Here is a 15,666-nt window from a genome sequence, read left to right on the forward strand (position 1 = left end):
TTACCCGTCACATCATTTTGGCAGTTGTTACAGAAACAATAAATATTCTGATTTGACCATGAGCTGTGAAGTATTAGACAGATTAGATAGCTTTGATATTTGACCACTATTTATGATAATACTTCGTTACAATGACACTAATAATTCTTAATTTCTGCCATTCAATCATTCGGTAGTTATTGATATTTTGAATAGAATAACGAGACACAAACCTGTTCAATCGCGTTTGCTCTAATTTATTTTTGGTCACATTGGTTCGCTACACAACCTACAAACTTTTAGTCCAAAAGTGCGCACATTTGGAGAAATATGTAATCACACCTTTACCTCATATTTCTTTAAATAGAATAGAAGTAATTTCTAAATGACTCGCAGAAAGACAGCTCTCTGCCGATCCATCAGTCAATACTGCGTGATCATAATTCCCACATTACGGTGACGGTAAAATTATAAATATAAAATGATTAGAAATAAATATTAAATTAAAAAATAAAAATATAAGAATAATTTATTATATATAAACATATATTTATTATATATGTTTTAATAACAACAAAAATAATAATAAAAATAAATATAAAAAACAATATATACAATTTGCATCTGTTTTCCATTTTCCATCTTAACATCTGACACTACAGTTTATCTTTCTACCCATTCTACCCATCATTACTGTACTGTCAGATGTACAGTATATAAGCTACCTGAGAAAATAAAACTATGCCTGATTAAAAAATGAATTAATTGTAATTTCCAACTAATCTTTAGAAAACAGAATAAAACAGTAATGGTTTCCTGTAGCAGCTGAAGGCTTAGTATTGCACAAGAAAAAGGTAAAGGTTCTTTTGCAGATAATTTGGCCTCCTGAGAAAAGACTGGATAGGTCTTTTTGATCTGTCTTACTGCTAGTGATTGAAACCTCAAAAAGTCTTTGCAGTGCTACTTTTTCTCTCATAAATGACATTAAAACAGTGTGCAGTCACTCTCGGATGCGTTTCACATCAAACACACTCTACACAGACCTGCACATAAAGTGTAAGCGGGCAGCCGCAAAAACGCAGTCATCACCACAAATGGCCGCAGTGCTACCAGTGCCTCATGTGGAACTGTGGACCAATCCCAGCTCTAATTGGCCGTTGTGATACGACGGAGCGATTTCAGGGACGTTTTCATGCCCCAGTGCTGTCTATAGCCCCCCGAGGAGACCCCACGGGCAGCCGCCAAGTCAGAAGCGCTTTGCCTGCTTGCCTTATTCATACCAAACCCAATCAGCCGAATCAGTCAACAAATTATCCGATCAGAACACATGGCTGAGCACCTCTCTGGCAAACTGACTCGAGGAAATGGACAAAGACCAGGCCACGCGTCACAGATAAGGAGCCGCGAGCTCGCCGGCGTACCAGAAAAAAGTGTTTTTGAGCGCAGCGTGAGATGAAAACGACTCAGACTTCTGTGATTACAGCGGCTGGTATGGCCAAGATGATGCTGTTAGTGTTCCTCTCATCCCTTCCTTCCTTCATCCCTCCTTCACGCTCGGAGAAGTCGCCCTGGGGACGCATCTTTATGGATTCAGACACGCATTTCGTGTCTTTATCGTGTCATGCACGGCGAAAACACAGATATATAACCTTATGGGATTGGACGAGACTCGAGAATACAAATAGCCGGAGAGGCTCGCTGACGGTGGGAGGCCACACTGAATAGAATTAATTGTGAAGGTACTTTCATTTGAAATGAGTGTTCAGGCCCCCGAAACCCCATATCCGACTACCAAGAGAAAAATCGCTCCCACACGTGAATTTATTGGGAAAAGTCACAAGGGATGCGCTTTTGGGGTTTTTGGTCACGCATAAAACCTCTTTGCTCTCGCCACAGACACATTGGTGAGATGCCAGGCAACTAATTCTTTACATTTTCCACTTCCTTTACTTTTAAAATGGATTCCAGCGTAGGCTGAGATGAGTTTACAGGGGGCATCTTAGTTACATCCAAACTGTGGCGTTTTATTGCCATTATACTCAAGAGAACATATGCATCAGTCCTAATCGCCTGTTGAACTTGACACTGCATGATTCCATAATGCATAGCTAGAAGGCTAAATGAGCTTTATGCTTTGATGAGAGTGTAAAAAAATGGTCTTTATGATCCGCTGAGAGTGCACAGTAAGTGTTTTGATGAAAAGTATTTTATTGTCTGTGTGCACCACTGACCACTGAAGAGCCTTTAAATGAGGGCAGAAGGGTGAGGAGGGCTGGAGAGGGTCGAGTAAAGAAATGCACATATCAAAGGGACACACAGAAAGCCAAAGAGCAAGTGCAAAGGATGTGGAATGAAAATTAGCCCTTAAAGGGATAGTTCAGCCAAAAATGAAAACTATCCCATGATTTACTCTCCCTCGAACCATCCTAGGTGTATATGACTATCTTCTCTCAGATGAAGACAGTGGGAGTTACATTAAAAAAATCCTGGCTCTTCCAAGCTTTATAATGGTAGTGAATGGGGCTTGAGATTTTGAAGCCCAAAAAACCACATCCATTCATCATAAAAGTAATCCATTGCATACAGATTGATTTGTCGGAAGTTGGTTATTATAGTTTATAAAATATAGATATCTTTCTTAAAAAAAACCCCCATCGCTTCACTTCAGAAGGCCTTTTTTAACCCCTTGGAGCCGTATGGATTACTTTTATGATGGATGGATGCGCTTTTTTGAGCTTCAAAATCTCACCCCCCATTCACAACCATTATGAAGCTTGGAAGAGCCAGAATATTTTTTCATATAACTCCGATTGTGTTTGTCTGAAATAAGATACACTTAGTGTGGCTTGAGGGTGAGTAAATCATGGGATAATTTTCATTTTTGGGTGAACTGTCTCTTTAAGGGTTGATGACGAAGCCTGTCATCTCCAGCCGTCCTCTCTCCTCCCTCAGCCTGATGAACTGTCGAACGTGTGTATGTGACATGAATGTGTACGTGTGTGCGACACAGAAGCTGATGTGTATTCCTGTGAGCGTGCATGTGAGTCTCGTCTCATGAGCCAGTCGGTGAGTGTGTAAATGGCATGTGTGAGAGATGGAGAGGGAGCGAGGGAGGGAAGACATGAGAACAGACAGATGGAATAACACAGTGTCTACACCGGACATGAGCGGCAAAACATAATTGCTCCCATTATAATCAATGACAGCATCGGTTGTATCATGTGTTAAGTTTCGACGCACTGTAGAGCTACTCTAGTCCCATTTTTCTGTTCTTCTGAAAAAATATATATATAATATTTAGCTTAACCTAAACAGACTACAAATTTATATGTGAAATTTTAACACAACAAACACAAAAAGGCAAAAATTAGTTCAACATCAGTTTGTTTCATTTTAAAGGCACAATATGTAATTTTACCCACTAGAGGTCGCTTATTCAAAACAAAGGCGTAACTTGATGACGCCTTGATTTCGCAGAATCATGGGAGGTGTTGTCTTCACGTCTACAGCCGACGGAAAAGAATCCGATGGGACTTGAGACACTTGTTGCACACTGCAGTAAGCTAGATCAATATTAGTCATGGTAAAACATGGTACTCGCAGTAAATCGACTTACTATGTTGAGCTATATAACAAGGATTACTTTCTGTCGATGAATGTATCCAAACAGTTGCTCACCTGTCTAATAAAACACATAATATATTAAAGCGTCTTTGGTGTTTCCATGGTTTCTACAAAATAAAACTGGAAATCAAGGGTATGATGTCATTAATAGGCGACATACAGACACGGTCCGTGTCCTGGTTAAAATTGCTTATTTAAACATTCTTGGAAAAAATTGGGATAATGTCAATAACAAAATATATAACACTGTTCTAGTGGTTTTTGGTCATCCAAAAACTTACATATTGTGCCTTTAATGACCTATTAAATTAGTTCCTTTAATCGCTCCACCCTATATTTGGACAATTGTGCCAATTCCAGAGCCAGTGCATGCAAAATTTATCAGAATAAACTGTACTGACATTAAATATATTTTGAATATTAATATGATAATTTAATAAACTTTTTAAATTAATTGCAATTATTAAATTTAAAAATGAAAATACAAATAAAATAAATTATTTAAAAAATAAATAAATTTATTAATATATTATGTATTAATATTTAAAAATAATATTTTATTATTATACTTAAGCCAAAAAAAAAAACAATAAAAATAAAAATAAAAAAATAATCGTACCCTAATGAATACTCTAACCCCTTGTCTCAAGCTACACTCCCGTAATGTTTTTTTTTTTTCCAAGGCACATTTATAAAAGCTATTTAAATATCCCAATGAATCTAAGGCCTAATCCTGGCTTAATCTAGGCCCTGTCTGTGAAACCAGGCCCATATATTTCAATTTTTATTCATTTTACTGTTGCTCACAGTATATTCAACATGGCTGGTGGGCATCTTTGACGCTTCCAGTGTCGACAGGATATAATAGATGATTTAAAGGTGTGAGTGGGTGCACAGACACACACATACTGTACAGGCAGACACACACGCCTATAAATAAAACTGATTCCATTTTCGGAGCGGAGTTAAGCTGTTCCTTTACCTGTGTCACCATCACCTCTCCTTCCTTCCCATCTCCGTCACTCCCTCTCAGCCCTTAGTTTTGCTTTCTCACTCTGTCTGTGGACAAATTACAGTGATTACAGAGTTTCTCTATTTTTAAACTCATTCTCTTCTTTTTTCGTCTTCCCTCAATCTTCTCGTTTCCCCTCTCCTTCTCTTTTGTTCCCTCGCTCTCTTCATCTGTATCCAGCAAAGACTCAGGGGAAATGAATTAGTAATATTTATGATGAAACCTTCTCTGTATCGTTGCTTCTTATCTCGTCGCCTCATAAAAAAGACACTGATCTTAACAGGCGTACCTATGTAGTCATCCGTCAAACAATCTACCCAGCCATCCATCACGGGCACAGTGCACTGCTCTGCTCCTCTCGGCTGCCCAACACGGCTGTTAAAACTACAGAAACCAGCTCAACTCCCCCTGCGCCTGAGTCTGCATCTATTATACCGAGGGATGCATCAGCCTCCCCGCAACATTCTTCAAACGTAATTGCAATGGTCAAAACAGCTCCCAAAACGCCTGTAATTTGTTTGCTTTTATCTGAAGTGATTTCCCGGAGAGATTTCTAAATCGGCTTCCAAATACGAGGAGATTTACCCAACCTTGCCCAGTGAACCTGAACGTCTACCTGGGTGAGACTTTGATATATTTTCCCCATACGCCCTCTCTTCAGGCTTGAGATAATCTCACCCCGGCTCACCCCGGTAAAAAACATGCGAAAGAGAAGGGCAGAGCTGACGTCGGGAGAGAAAGGACTCTGCTTTGACCATACTAATAAAGGGCTGGTATGTAATTGAGCAGAACTGGAGGGTGGCTGCGTTTGATATCGTTACAGCCCTTATGCAGGCACAGTTAAACAGCTGGCGCTCAGCACTAGATAAGACTCTTTCTTATAGCCTGTTCTTAGAAATAGCTGGCTTATGTGAACCAGGTTGTACACACAATCAAGCCTATTTAGGAAAATAAAATAACACAAATCAAATGTTTCGGGATTTTCCCACTCTTATTGAAGGAAACAACAGGGAGGGCATGGGAAAATGGGACAGAGATGTGATTTAACCCTCTGGTGCTCTTCGCGTGTTATTTCAATGAAATGAAAGTACTATATTTTAGTTCGATAATGTTTTTTATTTAATATTTTGTATTTTTAGGGGATTTTATGGTACTAAATTATATTTACGCAGTAGTTATAATCTATTTATTCACTTTTTGAGCATGGACCTGAAAATGAAATTTCCAACATAAACTGTCATAAATTTTGAATGCTTTAGAGCACAGACTTAATTTTGGTCTCTTTTTAAAGAGGATGCTTGGTGAATTATTTCTGAAGTGAAAAAGGTTTAAAAACATTTTAAAAAAGCTACAGAATTTTACGTTTATTATTATGAAAAATGCACAAAAATACTATTTTTAATTTTTATATGAAATATGTATTTTAAAAAACACATTTTACTGTAAAACTGCAAGAAAATCAAAGCCATAAATCTAAACAAGTTGTGTTCCAAATTTGAGCTTGATATCTCAAAAAATGAGCTTTCAGTAAGATTTTGTTTGGCCGCAGTACCAAAAGTTTTCATTAGATGAAATTCATCTCCCATTCATTTCCAACGCAGGAGAAGTGTGACTATTTTTTTCAGGACCATTTAACCTTTTTCGAATCATGTCCATAATATTTTTGTGTGTGTGTTCACATAGCAAGTGCCAAAACCTTTACCAAGTTTCCTACCATTCTGATAAAGTAACAAAGTCTAAAAAAAACAAAACGTAAAATTTTTCCGAAGAGCACCAGGAGCGCCACAGCTCAACATGTTTGGAACACATGCCCTAACATCTAGACCATACTATGATGTTTTTAAATTTACCATGGTAAATCCCAAAGTACTGTAAAATGGGATGTACTTGAAAGAGTATGTCATTGTGTTTAACTTCTGTTTTTGATGATAATGGTGGCTAATGCCAAGCTTTAGAGCTGCTAAGTCATGACGTTATTTTGAAGGCCAACATAGAATGTTATCTTGCCAATCTGGTTTTAATAGAAGCTGAAGATATTGGTGAAATCGTAAGAATCCACACAAAAACATATGACCTAAACCTAACTCTAAACCGATATGTAACTGTAATAGAAAAAACTATGTAAGTTCAGTATAGAAAATCTATGGGGTTGCTTTAACCCGCGTACATGAAAAACAACCCGCAGCAACAGTTAAAGTAGAAAGCCCGCCCTCACAGTCTTCTGATTGGCTGTGGTTTTTGATTGATTTTGTCGCTTCTCGTGTTAGATTTCATCATCTCATATGAATTATTAAGAGTCGTCATGAAAGTGTTATAATTTGCCATTGGTTTCCTCTAGAAATGTTTTTTTAGAATGGCAGTTTTTGATCTATGAATAAAACAATGTCTGTGGCGAACTTGAAGAGACTTTCATTATTTTATGAATCATTAAACTGTAAACCGTTTCAACCGTTTCGTAACGGTTATTATGAAACATTATAATTTAAAATAACTGTTTTCCATTTGAACATATTTTAAAATGTAATTTATTCCTGTGATCAAAGCTGAATTTTCAGCATCATTACTCCAGTCTTCAGTGTCACATGATCCTTCAGAAATAAAACATTTATTATTATTATCAATGTTCAAAACAGTTGTGCTGTTTTCAGTACTTTTTGGGGGGAAACTGTGACTTTTTTTGAGGATTTGTGTGTGTGTGTGTGTGTGTGTGTGTTTGACAAAGTAAAAGCATCAATTTAATGCATCCTTGCAGAATAAAAATGTAATAATTTATTTTAAATAATTAAAAAAATGACTGACCCCAAACTAAAATAAGTTTTTTATGCTTGATGAATCAGACAAGTCCTAACCATTTTAGTCCTTATATAGCAACATGTTATTAACTCGTGCTGTTAAAGCACATGACTTCAAAATCTGTGTATGATTGTGTGTAATTTGTGTTGTGGAACAAAATGTGAAAGTTAATTTTAATTTACTCAAACTCCCTGAAAATTCCTGTGGGGAAAAAAAAAAATGCAAATTCTCATGCAGGTTTTAGGAACACAAATGGTTTTACATGGGATTTACTTCAAATAGTGTGTCTTATTTTTCAAAGATGGCTTTTATTGTAGCATCTATGGTAATTTGATGGACATTATTGGTAAACTTCTGTAAGGGACATGCGTAGACTTGATGTGAGATATGGAAAGTTACTCACTTTGTATGAAGCGCGGAGGGTTGTCGTTGACGTCCGTCAATCGTACAGTAACCGTAGTCGTTCCTGACAGGCCACCAAGATGTCCGCCCATGTCTTTAGCTTGCAGGACCACCAGATACTGATCCTGCGCTTCTCTATCCAGATCAGGAACTGCAGTGCGCAGGATGCCTGAGGGAGAAAGAGAGACAAAGAGAGAAGCACATCACAAATTCAATCATCTCCCTGAATCAAATAACTTCCATGTGTTCTCTGACCGTAAACTTGCAGAAACACGTCCCGGCGGACAAGGTCACCCGTGCGAGACTCCTACCATCGGACAACAGTCTACAATGGAGGTTTATTAAAATATCACAAGAAAGTTTAACTGTGGATACTGCATATAGGAGGAGACCTTTGAGAGTGCTACGGCTCAGAATGCTAATTCCCGCTAATGAGTAAAAAAGAATGCCATGCAATGCATACAAGACAGAATTAGGTTAATATCCTTGATTAGCATTCACAAACCTCCAGGAGAAAAAGCCCTCTCATTCATATCAGCGTGGGGTCCACAAATGTCAACAAAATTAATTAGGTTTCATTAGACGGCCAAATGGAATCAAAACACGAAGGAAGTCCATTATCCACATAGACAGAGACACAATACACCGACTGCTACACAAACATTCGCACAATGGATCCGTGCTTGCAGTAAAATTCATCTTTCACTTTCTCGCTCCTTCTCTCTGCCTCATTCTTTCTAGCCTGTCATACACACAAATACCCATCATTCTATTCTCAACCCTTACGCTCACACATAGAGATTGGCCACACAGCCCCACTGTGTGTAGAATCGCCCTGTGCTCACTTCACTTCTGCCAATTCCACTCTACAGCACAAAGAAGCAGGAGTGATTCTTCAAATGACTACAGCCCCCCTGTAAGCCTGAATAAAAGCCTCTCGCAAGCCTCCGGGTCACAAACCAGACCCTCCAACAGGCACAGAGGCAGTCCTTTAAGCCTGCCATTTGAAAGAAAAGTTCACCCAGAAATTCTGCCATCATTTTCTCACCTTCATGTCAGTGTGAACCCGTACGCTGTCATTTTATTCTGTGGAACAGTGAAAAAGATATTTTTAAGACTTTTTATGCACCTACACTAGCATTTAAACTTTGGGGTTGGTAAGATTTTTTATGTTATTGAAAGTCTCTTAGGTCACGTGTCCACCAAAGCGTTTTTTCCCTGAGGTTAGGGTATTTTTCCAATTGTTTTTAATGGGAGCACAGTGTTTTTAAAACACCAGGAGCGTAACGAGGCGCTGGGCGCTCTGCGTTTTTTACTGGTCGTTATATTCTAGGGGCTCTATAGCCCAGCTGCAAGCGTGAGTTTGTTAAGGCGAACGTTATTTCAGAACATTATTTTACAACGGCTATTAATTCCTTGGTGACACGTCATGCAGCCACACAATGACAGGTGTGTATCGCGTTTATTTCTTTTTTTTATCCTTTTTTATTTAAAATATTCAGTTTGTTAACTATATCATGAATTATATGATATATTCCAATTGACAATGAGGAAGTGAATGTGTTTTGTTGTTTAAACACCTTTATAATGATCGTGTTAGTTGATATAACGTGCGATGAGTTTGCACCGCAATTTAGAGGATCTGTCGGATTTACATCACGTAAATTCATCAATTTTTCCCGAAATACATAAAAGTAAGTGGCTGGTGAACTGGGAGAAGAATAGAGTAAACTTTATTGTTTCATTTACAATGTATCTGATATGAACTTTGTCAAATAATAATTGAAAGGATTATTGCAGCTTCCATATCAGTGTATGGAAATTGAATTTAACAAACTATAAATGTCTTATTTTTATATATAGTCTAGTCTTCATTTAAATGTCTATTTTAATGACTGAAATATGAGCGTCCGTCTCTGGCTCAGCGCCAGCCGAAGCGAGAAAGCACATTCGAATTTAGCAGTAATGCACTGAACTTTCTAATCACACCAGTGTGATCGTACGCGTCAAAGGGTTAAAAGCGATCACGTTTTGGGGGTGAAGGGGGACCTAATTGAAACTGAGGGGGCAATGCCTCCTTTTGCCTCCTCATGGCGCTGGGCCTGGCATTAACTAATGTTAACAAATACAACTTTTAATAGTGTATTAGTAAATGTTAAAATGAACATTAAAGCTGCAGTCTGTAAGTTTTGCCTCTTTGTTGCCATCTCCGTTTGAAACCTGCAATTGCAGTTATTTGCGTAATTATCTTTACGTGGGTTGTGCATCGGCACGACTCCTCAGCGCAGATGAATCTAATGTTTGCTGTCAGTCACCACAGCGGTGTCGATACCGTACTTCAAAATCACAAATTCTGCATCTTGAAGTATGACCAAAATAAGAATTTTCACCAGAAAATGTCATCTGAACAAGTAAGTAACAAATCTGCCACTTGAGGAACTGAGGAAAAAAGCATTACAATAAATCGCGCTGCCAATGGTGATTAAATCTAACGATCGCTAAGCTCGGATTAAGTCAAACTGTGCAAATTATTATTATTGTTATACTTTGTTCTCAAATTGTTAATGTTAACAACATCAGCATTGCGTGACTATGTGTATTTAGTGTGTATTAATGCTACCTGTAGATTTCAATTTCTGTAGCCACTCCGCAGTCCGAAGGCTTTTGCTTTTGATTACGGGTGAATCTCCAGTTGATACTGATGATTGTCATTTGGACCTTTCTGGATTACAATCCGCCATCAAAATGATAAGTTTAATTGTTGCGGCTGCTGAGAAAAGGCCATAAATGATCCGCTACCAGCAGCATCCTCACATGCCATACAGCCTAAAGCTGGGACTCGTTCTTTATGTAAACAGACATGACTTAATTACGCAAAAGACGAACGAAGGTATGCTCAAATTTCCTGCAGAAACCCACCAGTACGGCTCCTATCAGAAAACATTATTACAAGATTACCGTTGTGAATCAGGCTAAGGGTAGTTTTGAAAACTGTCTGGTTAGGTACATGCTCAAAAATAGATTTTGGATCATTTTTAACCAAAAAAAGTTACGGACTGCAGCTTTAACTAAGATTAATAAATGCTCTAGAAGTATTGTTAAAAGCTGTATGTAGATAAATAATGTTAACAAATAAAATCTTATTACCCTGTCACTTGTGATCAATTTAATGCTTCCTTGCTAAATAAAAATAATAATTACTTTGAAGAATCTTTTAAAGAATTCTTCTTACTGACCTCAAACTTTTGAATGGTTGTGTATATAATGGCAGTATAAGAGCCATAAAAGTGTCATAAAAGTATCCCATTTGACATGAAGTCATACAGTACAATATCTTTATGTGAGAAACAGACTGACATTTAAGTCGACAGATTGCAAGAATGTTTCCTTAACCAATCAAGTGAAAAACATAATTTGTTCCCAAAGAAAAAAGCCAATTTAAACTTACTCACTAAGCCTTAAGGACAATTTATCATCAATTAAAAATGTCAGAATCATCATTGAATCTGGAGATGCAGGCTTAGATGTGAGCTTTGGTGGCATCAGTGAATAATGACTTGCAAATCTCATGCAAAGCTATGATGTGACTTCAGAAGACTTGGAATATGATGCACAAAACTACTTTTTATGATGCTTTTATGGTGATTTCTGTCCTTTTTTGGAGTTTGGTAACTGAATTGTCATTGTATGGCAAGAGCTACTGTACGCAAAGATTCTTTAAAACATTTTACTTTGTATTCCACTGAAAATATAACAGCATATGGTTTTGGAATGACATGAAGGTGAGTAAATGATGACAGAATTTAACTATTCACAAACCTGTGGTGGTGTCCCACTTTGAAGCATTTCTCTTTTTTCCCCACAGCCCTCAGAAGTGTGATTTGAGTTAGTGTTTGCAGCATTTGTTAGAAGTGCAGCAGCTCAGCCGGTATGAATACATTTCTGCCACGTCAGTCTGGATTAACGAGCATTGAAGAGAGGGAGGGAAGAACCAGGAAAAGAGGAAGGAGGAATGAACCAGAGAGATGAAGGGATGACGGAGTGACGGGGAACTTAGGGAAATGATCAGGGCTTTGAAGGGATAGAGCTTGGTGCTAATGGCTGAGCAGGGACTGAGACTGGCCTAAAGATAGTATGAAACATGAAACTGAAGGCTCTCTATTCCACAAAAGCATTTTATTGTATTTTTCACTGATTTTTAGTCACTTCACTTGAGGTTTAGTGACTTTACTTGTCCCTCAAGGCTGAAGGATGGTGAGAATCTGATTAAGATCTTGTTCTCCATGGATAACGTTAGCCAAACACTTGAAGTGGTACTTCAAACAGTTTCTCATAAATGTTTTAAATGTTAGAGGTATCTACTGTTATAGTGTTTCTGTTATTGCATGCTCTGCAGTCAGAGACCTTTGTTTTTTCCCACTTTTATTGACAGTACAGTAGAGAGAAGATGGGAAGTGATGAGAAAAAGAAGATCAGAAAAAGATGCAAGCCAGAATCAAACTCACACTTGCCGCAGCGCGTGTCAAAACTGAAAACATGACTGGTTTATGGTTGTTAGTGCAGGTTTAATGTTGGCTTAGCTGATGGACCAAGCAATACTATGATAGGGAAACTGGTTGACGAGTAATTTCTGGAATACATTGTCCAACTCCTTTGTCTTGCTAAGGCTAAATTCATAGCTAGCATTTTATGCTTTGCTAAATACAGAGTAAAAATAACAATCACCCTTGGTTACATTTTATTTTAACTCTTTCCTGGCCATTGACAGAATTTTTCGTAATTTATGAGACAACGCTTCCCCACCATTGACAGAATTTTCCGGCTCTCCATGTTTTCACTGTTATACGGTAGGGGGCGCAATTATGTCTGCGATTGACGCTAGAGACTGCGGTCTTTAGCCTCCTTGTTAGAGCGCTTGACTCTCATGCCAGCGGACCTGGGTTAGAGTGGGCAGTTCAAACAGGAGGGGTCACATTGGTGCCGTGACCCGGATGGGAGTGAGGTTTAGTGGGGTGAGTGTAACTGACGTAGGCCGGTAAGAGTTGTGCGTGTAATCCTCACTCCTCTGAACTCAAGAGGCGCTCTAGCGACTGATGCTAGAGACTGCGGTCTTTAGCCTCCTTGTTAGAGTAACCGACTTCCATGCTGGTGGACCTGGGTTCAAGTCCCGCTTAGAGCGGGCGGTTCGAACAGGAGGGGTTACATTGGTGCCGTGACCCGGATGGGAGTGAGGTTGAGGGGGGTGAGTGTAACGGATGTAGGCTGGTAAGAGCTGTGCATGTAAACCTCACTCCCCTGAACTCGAGGCGCTCTAGCGACTGACGACAAAGACTGCAGTCTCCTTGTTAGAGCACCCGACTCCCATGCCAACGGACCCGGGTTTGAGTCCCGCTTAGAGCAGGCAGTTCGAATAGGCATATAAATCAAAGCTAACTAACATTACAGAATGAAATGTCGACCCAGGATGAGCTATAGGACTGTGAATCTTTGGGAGTGTTGATGGACTCAATCTACTCCATTTGTGTTTTGATGTTGTGAATCCGATCCAGACATAGTCTTTGACAAAAAAAACGAATTTTCTCAGCTTTTTGCTCAAAATGTTGCTTTTTTATGAAACTTACCCACATTCAAATGTTGATAAAAAATGCATGAAGCTAGAATAAAATGGTGTTTTTTTTTTTGTTTGTTTAAAAGCAAAATCTCTGTTCTTTCTTTTGATATATTTCATGTCAGATATTCATACAACAAAATATTCTGAGGGGCATGAAACTTTTGTGAAAATGATCAAAAATGCTGGCGCTAACTGGCAACTTTTTTCAAAAGTGTAAGTGAAAGTGATACATGAAGGCCAAGTATGGTCATTTCCTGCTGGTGCTGGAATCAAACCAGCAACTTTTGGGTTACCAGTCGGACTCGCTAACCATAGTTACATTGTACTTACTCAAATAAGTACTGAGTAATATTAATTAACTTATGTACTTACTATAGAGTTTCGGTTAGGGTTTGGTTTAGGGTTAATTACTTGTAATCATGCATAATTTACTGTTATTACTATAGTAACGTAACTATGTCACCTTAAAATAAAGTGTTACCTCACCTTTTCGCAAAATGTACTGCTTATAAACAAAATGATGCACAACAGAATTGTGATAATTGATTTTTACAGATAAAAACGTAATTGATATTCACAAATTTCACGTTAAGCATGCTTTCACTAATTATTTTGTCTGATTTGTGGGTTTTTATAGTTTAATAGGAATGTTCACCCAATATATGAAACATAATTTACTCATTTGATGTGCTCCATGTCTGCTGATCAATGTTTATATGTGATTAAATGCCTAAATCAAAACTGTACATCATATAAAGCAATTGTGTCTCTTCAGAAGACTTGAATTTAACTGCTTGATTACGTTTTTATGAACGTTTTGAAGCGTGAAAGCCTAGGGGGAATGGACTTTCAGTGTAGGGACAGAAATCTCTCAGGTTTCATTAAAAATATCTTAATTTGCGTTTTCAAAGACGAACAAACGTTTCATGGGTTTGGAATAACAAGGGTGAGTAATTGATGACAGAGTTCATTTTGAGTGAACTATCCCTTTAAGATGGAAAGTCTGGGTCTGGGACAAGCAATAAAATGAATGCTAAAGTCATGCTAAAAAGTTTCCAATGTGACATTCTTATAATAAAAAGAAAACAAATCTGTTTGTTTTAGCAAAAAGGATAAAAACCCCACCTGTCTGAGGATCCACTGAGAAATGCGGCTGCCCCTGAACTAGCGTGTACACCAGCCGGGCGCTGTTCCCATACGTGGGATCGTCTGCATCTGAAGCCGTCACCTGGATGATGGAGGTCCCTGAGGAAGAGTTTCAGTAAGAGAAAGACAATAAGATACGATCAATACGGCACATATGAACACAGGTCATCGCAGGACAAGCACATTAAACGGAGAGAGCCCTATGAAGACTGACAGATTCTCTCCCTCTCTCCTCTCTCTCTCCCCCCTGCTGCAGTGTGACAAATACAGTATTCACTTTCTCTTCTCCCCAGCCGCACACCTTCTTTCATTCGCGCCTCTGACTGTCTCACTTCATTTCTCTTCATCTCCTTCTCCAATTCCCCATTTGCTCCCTCTCTCAATCTCTATGCCTGTTTCTGCGGCCACCCTCCCCTGTTCCCATAACTCCCTCACGTCTCGAATCTCTCCTGCGTTCCTGACAGATATGGACTTTTTTCCAACCAAATAAATCAAAGAGCTTCATGCGAAGGACTGAAGCGGTTTGAAAAGAACATATATATGTACAATGGAAAGAGAACTACGTTTCCCATGGGGCAACGGCTGACAAGCTCAATGGGACGAAGGGATTTGTGGGAGCAGCTGTTGCTGTTTTCAGACATCAAAGGCCTGACAGTGTCACCGAGAGAGCTTGTGGGTTGCCGTCTGATTACAGATCTTTCGCAGGTAGTTAAGAAGCGGCAAATAAGAGAATGAGAGCAAGAGAGATTGTCACTGTAAACGAACAATCAGATAGGCAGATCAAAAAACAGACGTGACTGCCGGGTTGACGCAACATGCAGCGGCTCGGAGAAATCTATTCATATTCAATTTGAGTGGAACTAAAGAAACGCGGCACAATTTAGACTGATAACGCATTCACACTGCTGGAATATTAGATGTGAATGACGCTCGGGTTTCGTTTGCCCCAGCAAGGGTTCAAGCATTCAGATGCGGCGCAGAATATTTCTTGTTTGCGGATGGGATCCTTTGAAATTAATTAAACCTATTTCAGGCAATACAAAACAACCACGACTGTCGAGGGGTAATATTTGGAGCCTGCCTCAAACGGACGTAAAAT

At 38.8% G+C, this 15,666-nt stretch overlaps 1 protein-coding gene across 2 annotated transcripts in view; it reads right to left on the reverse strand.

Moving 5' to 3' along the window:
• LOC127502098 (uncharacterized) overlaps positions 1–15,666 on the reverse strand; it is a 176,448-nt gene that overhangs the window by 53,352 nt on the left and 107,430 nt on the right. For both annotated transcript variants that reach the window (XM_051874656.1, XM_051874664.1), the window contains 2 exons: positions 14,547–14,666; positions 7,812–7,979 (listed from right to left, as the gene is read on the reverse strand). In XM_051874656.1, the coding sequence (XP_051730616.1) occupies positions 7,812–7,979; positions 14,547–14,666 (288 nt within the window). The remainder of the gene's footprint in view (positions 1–7,811; positions 7,980–14,546; positions 14,667–15,666) is intronic.

Source organism: Ctenopharyngodon idella, chromosome 2 (genome assembly GCF_019924925.1).
Source record: "Ctenopharyngodon idella isolate HZGC_01 chromosome 2, HZGC01, whole genome shotgun sequence".
Taxonomy (NCBI): Eukaryota; Metazoa; Chordata; class Actinopteri; order Cypriniformes; family Xenocyprididae; genus Ctenopharyngodon; species Ctenopharyngodon idella.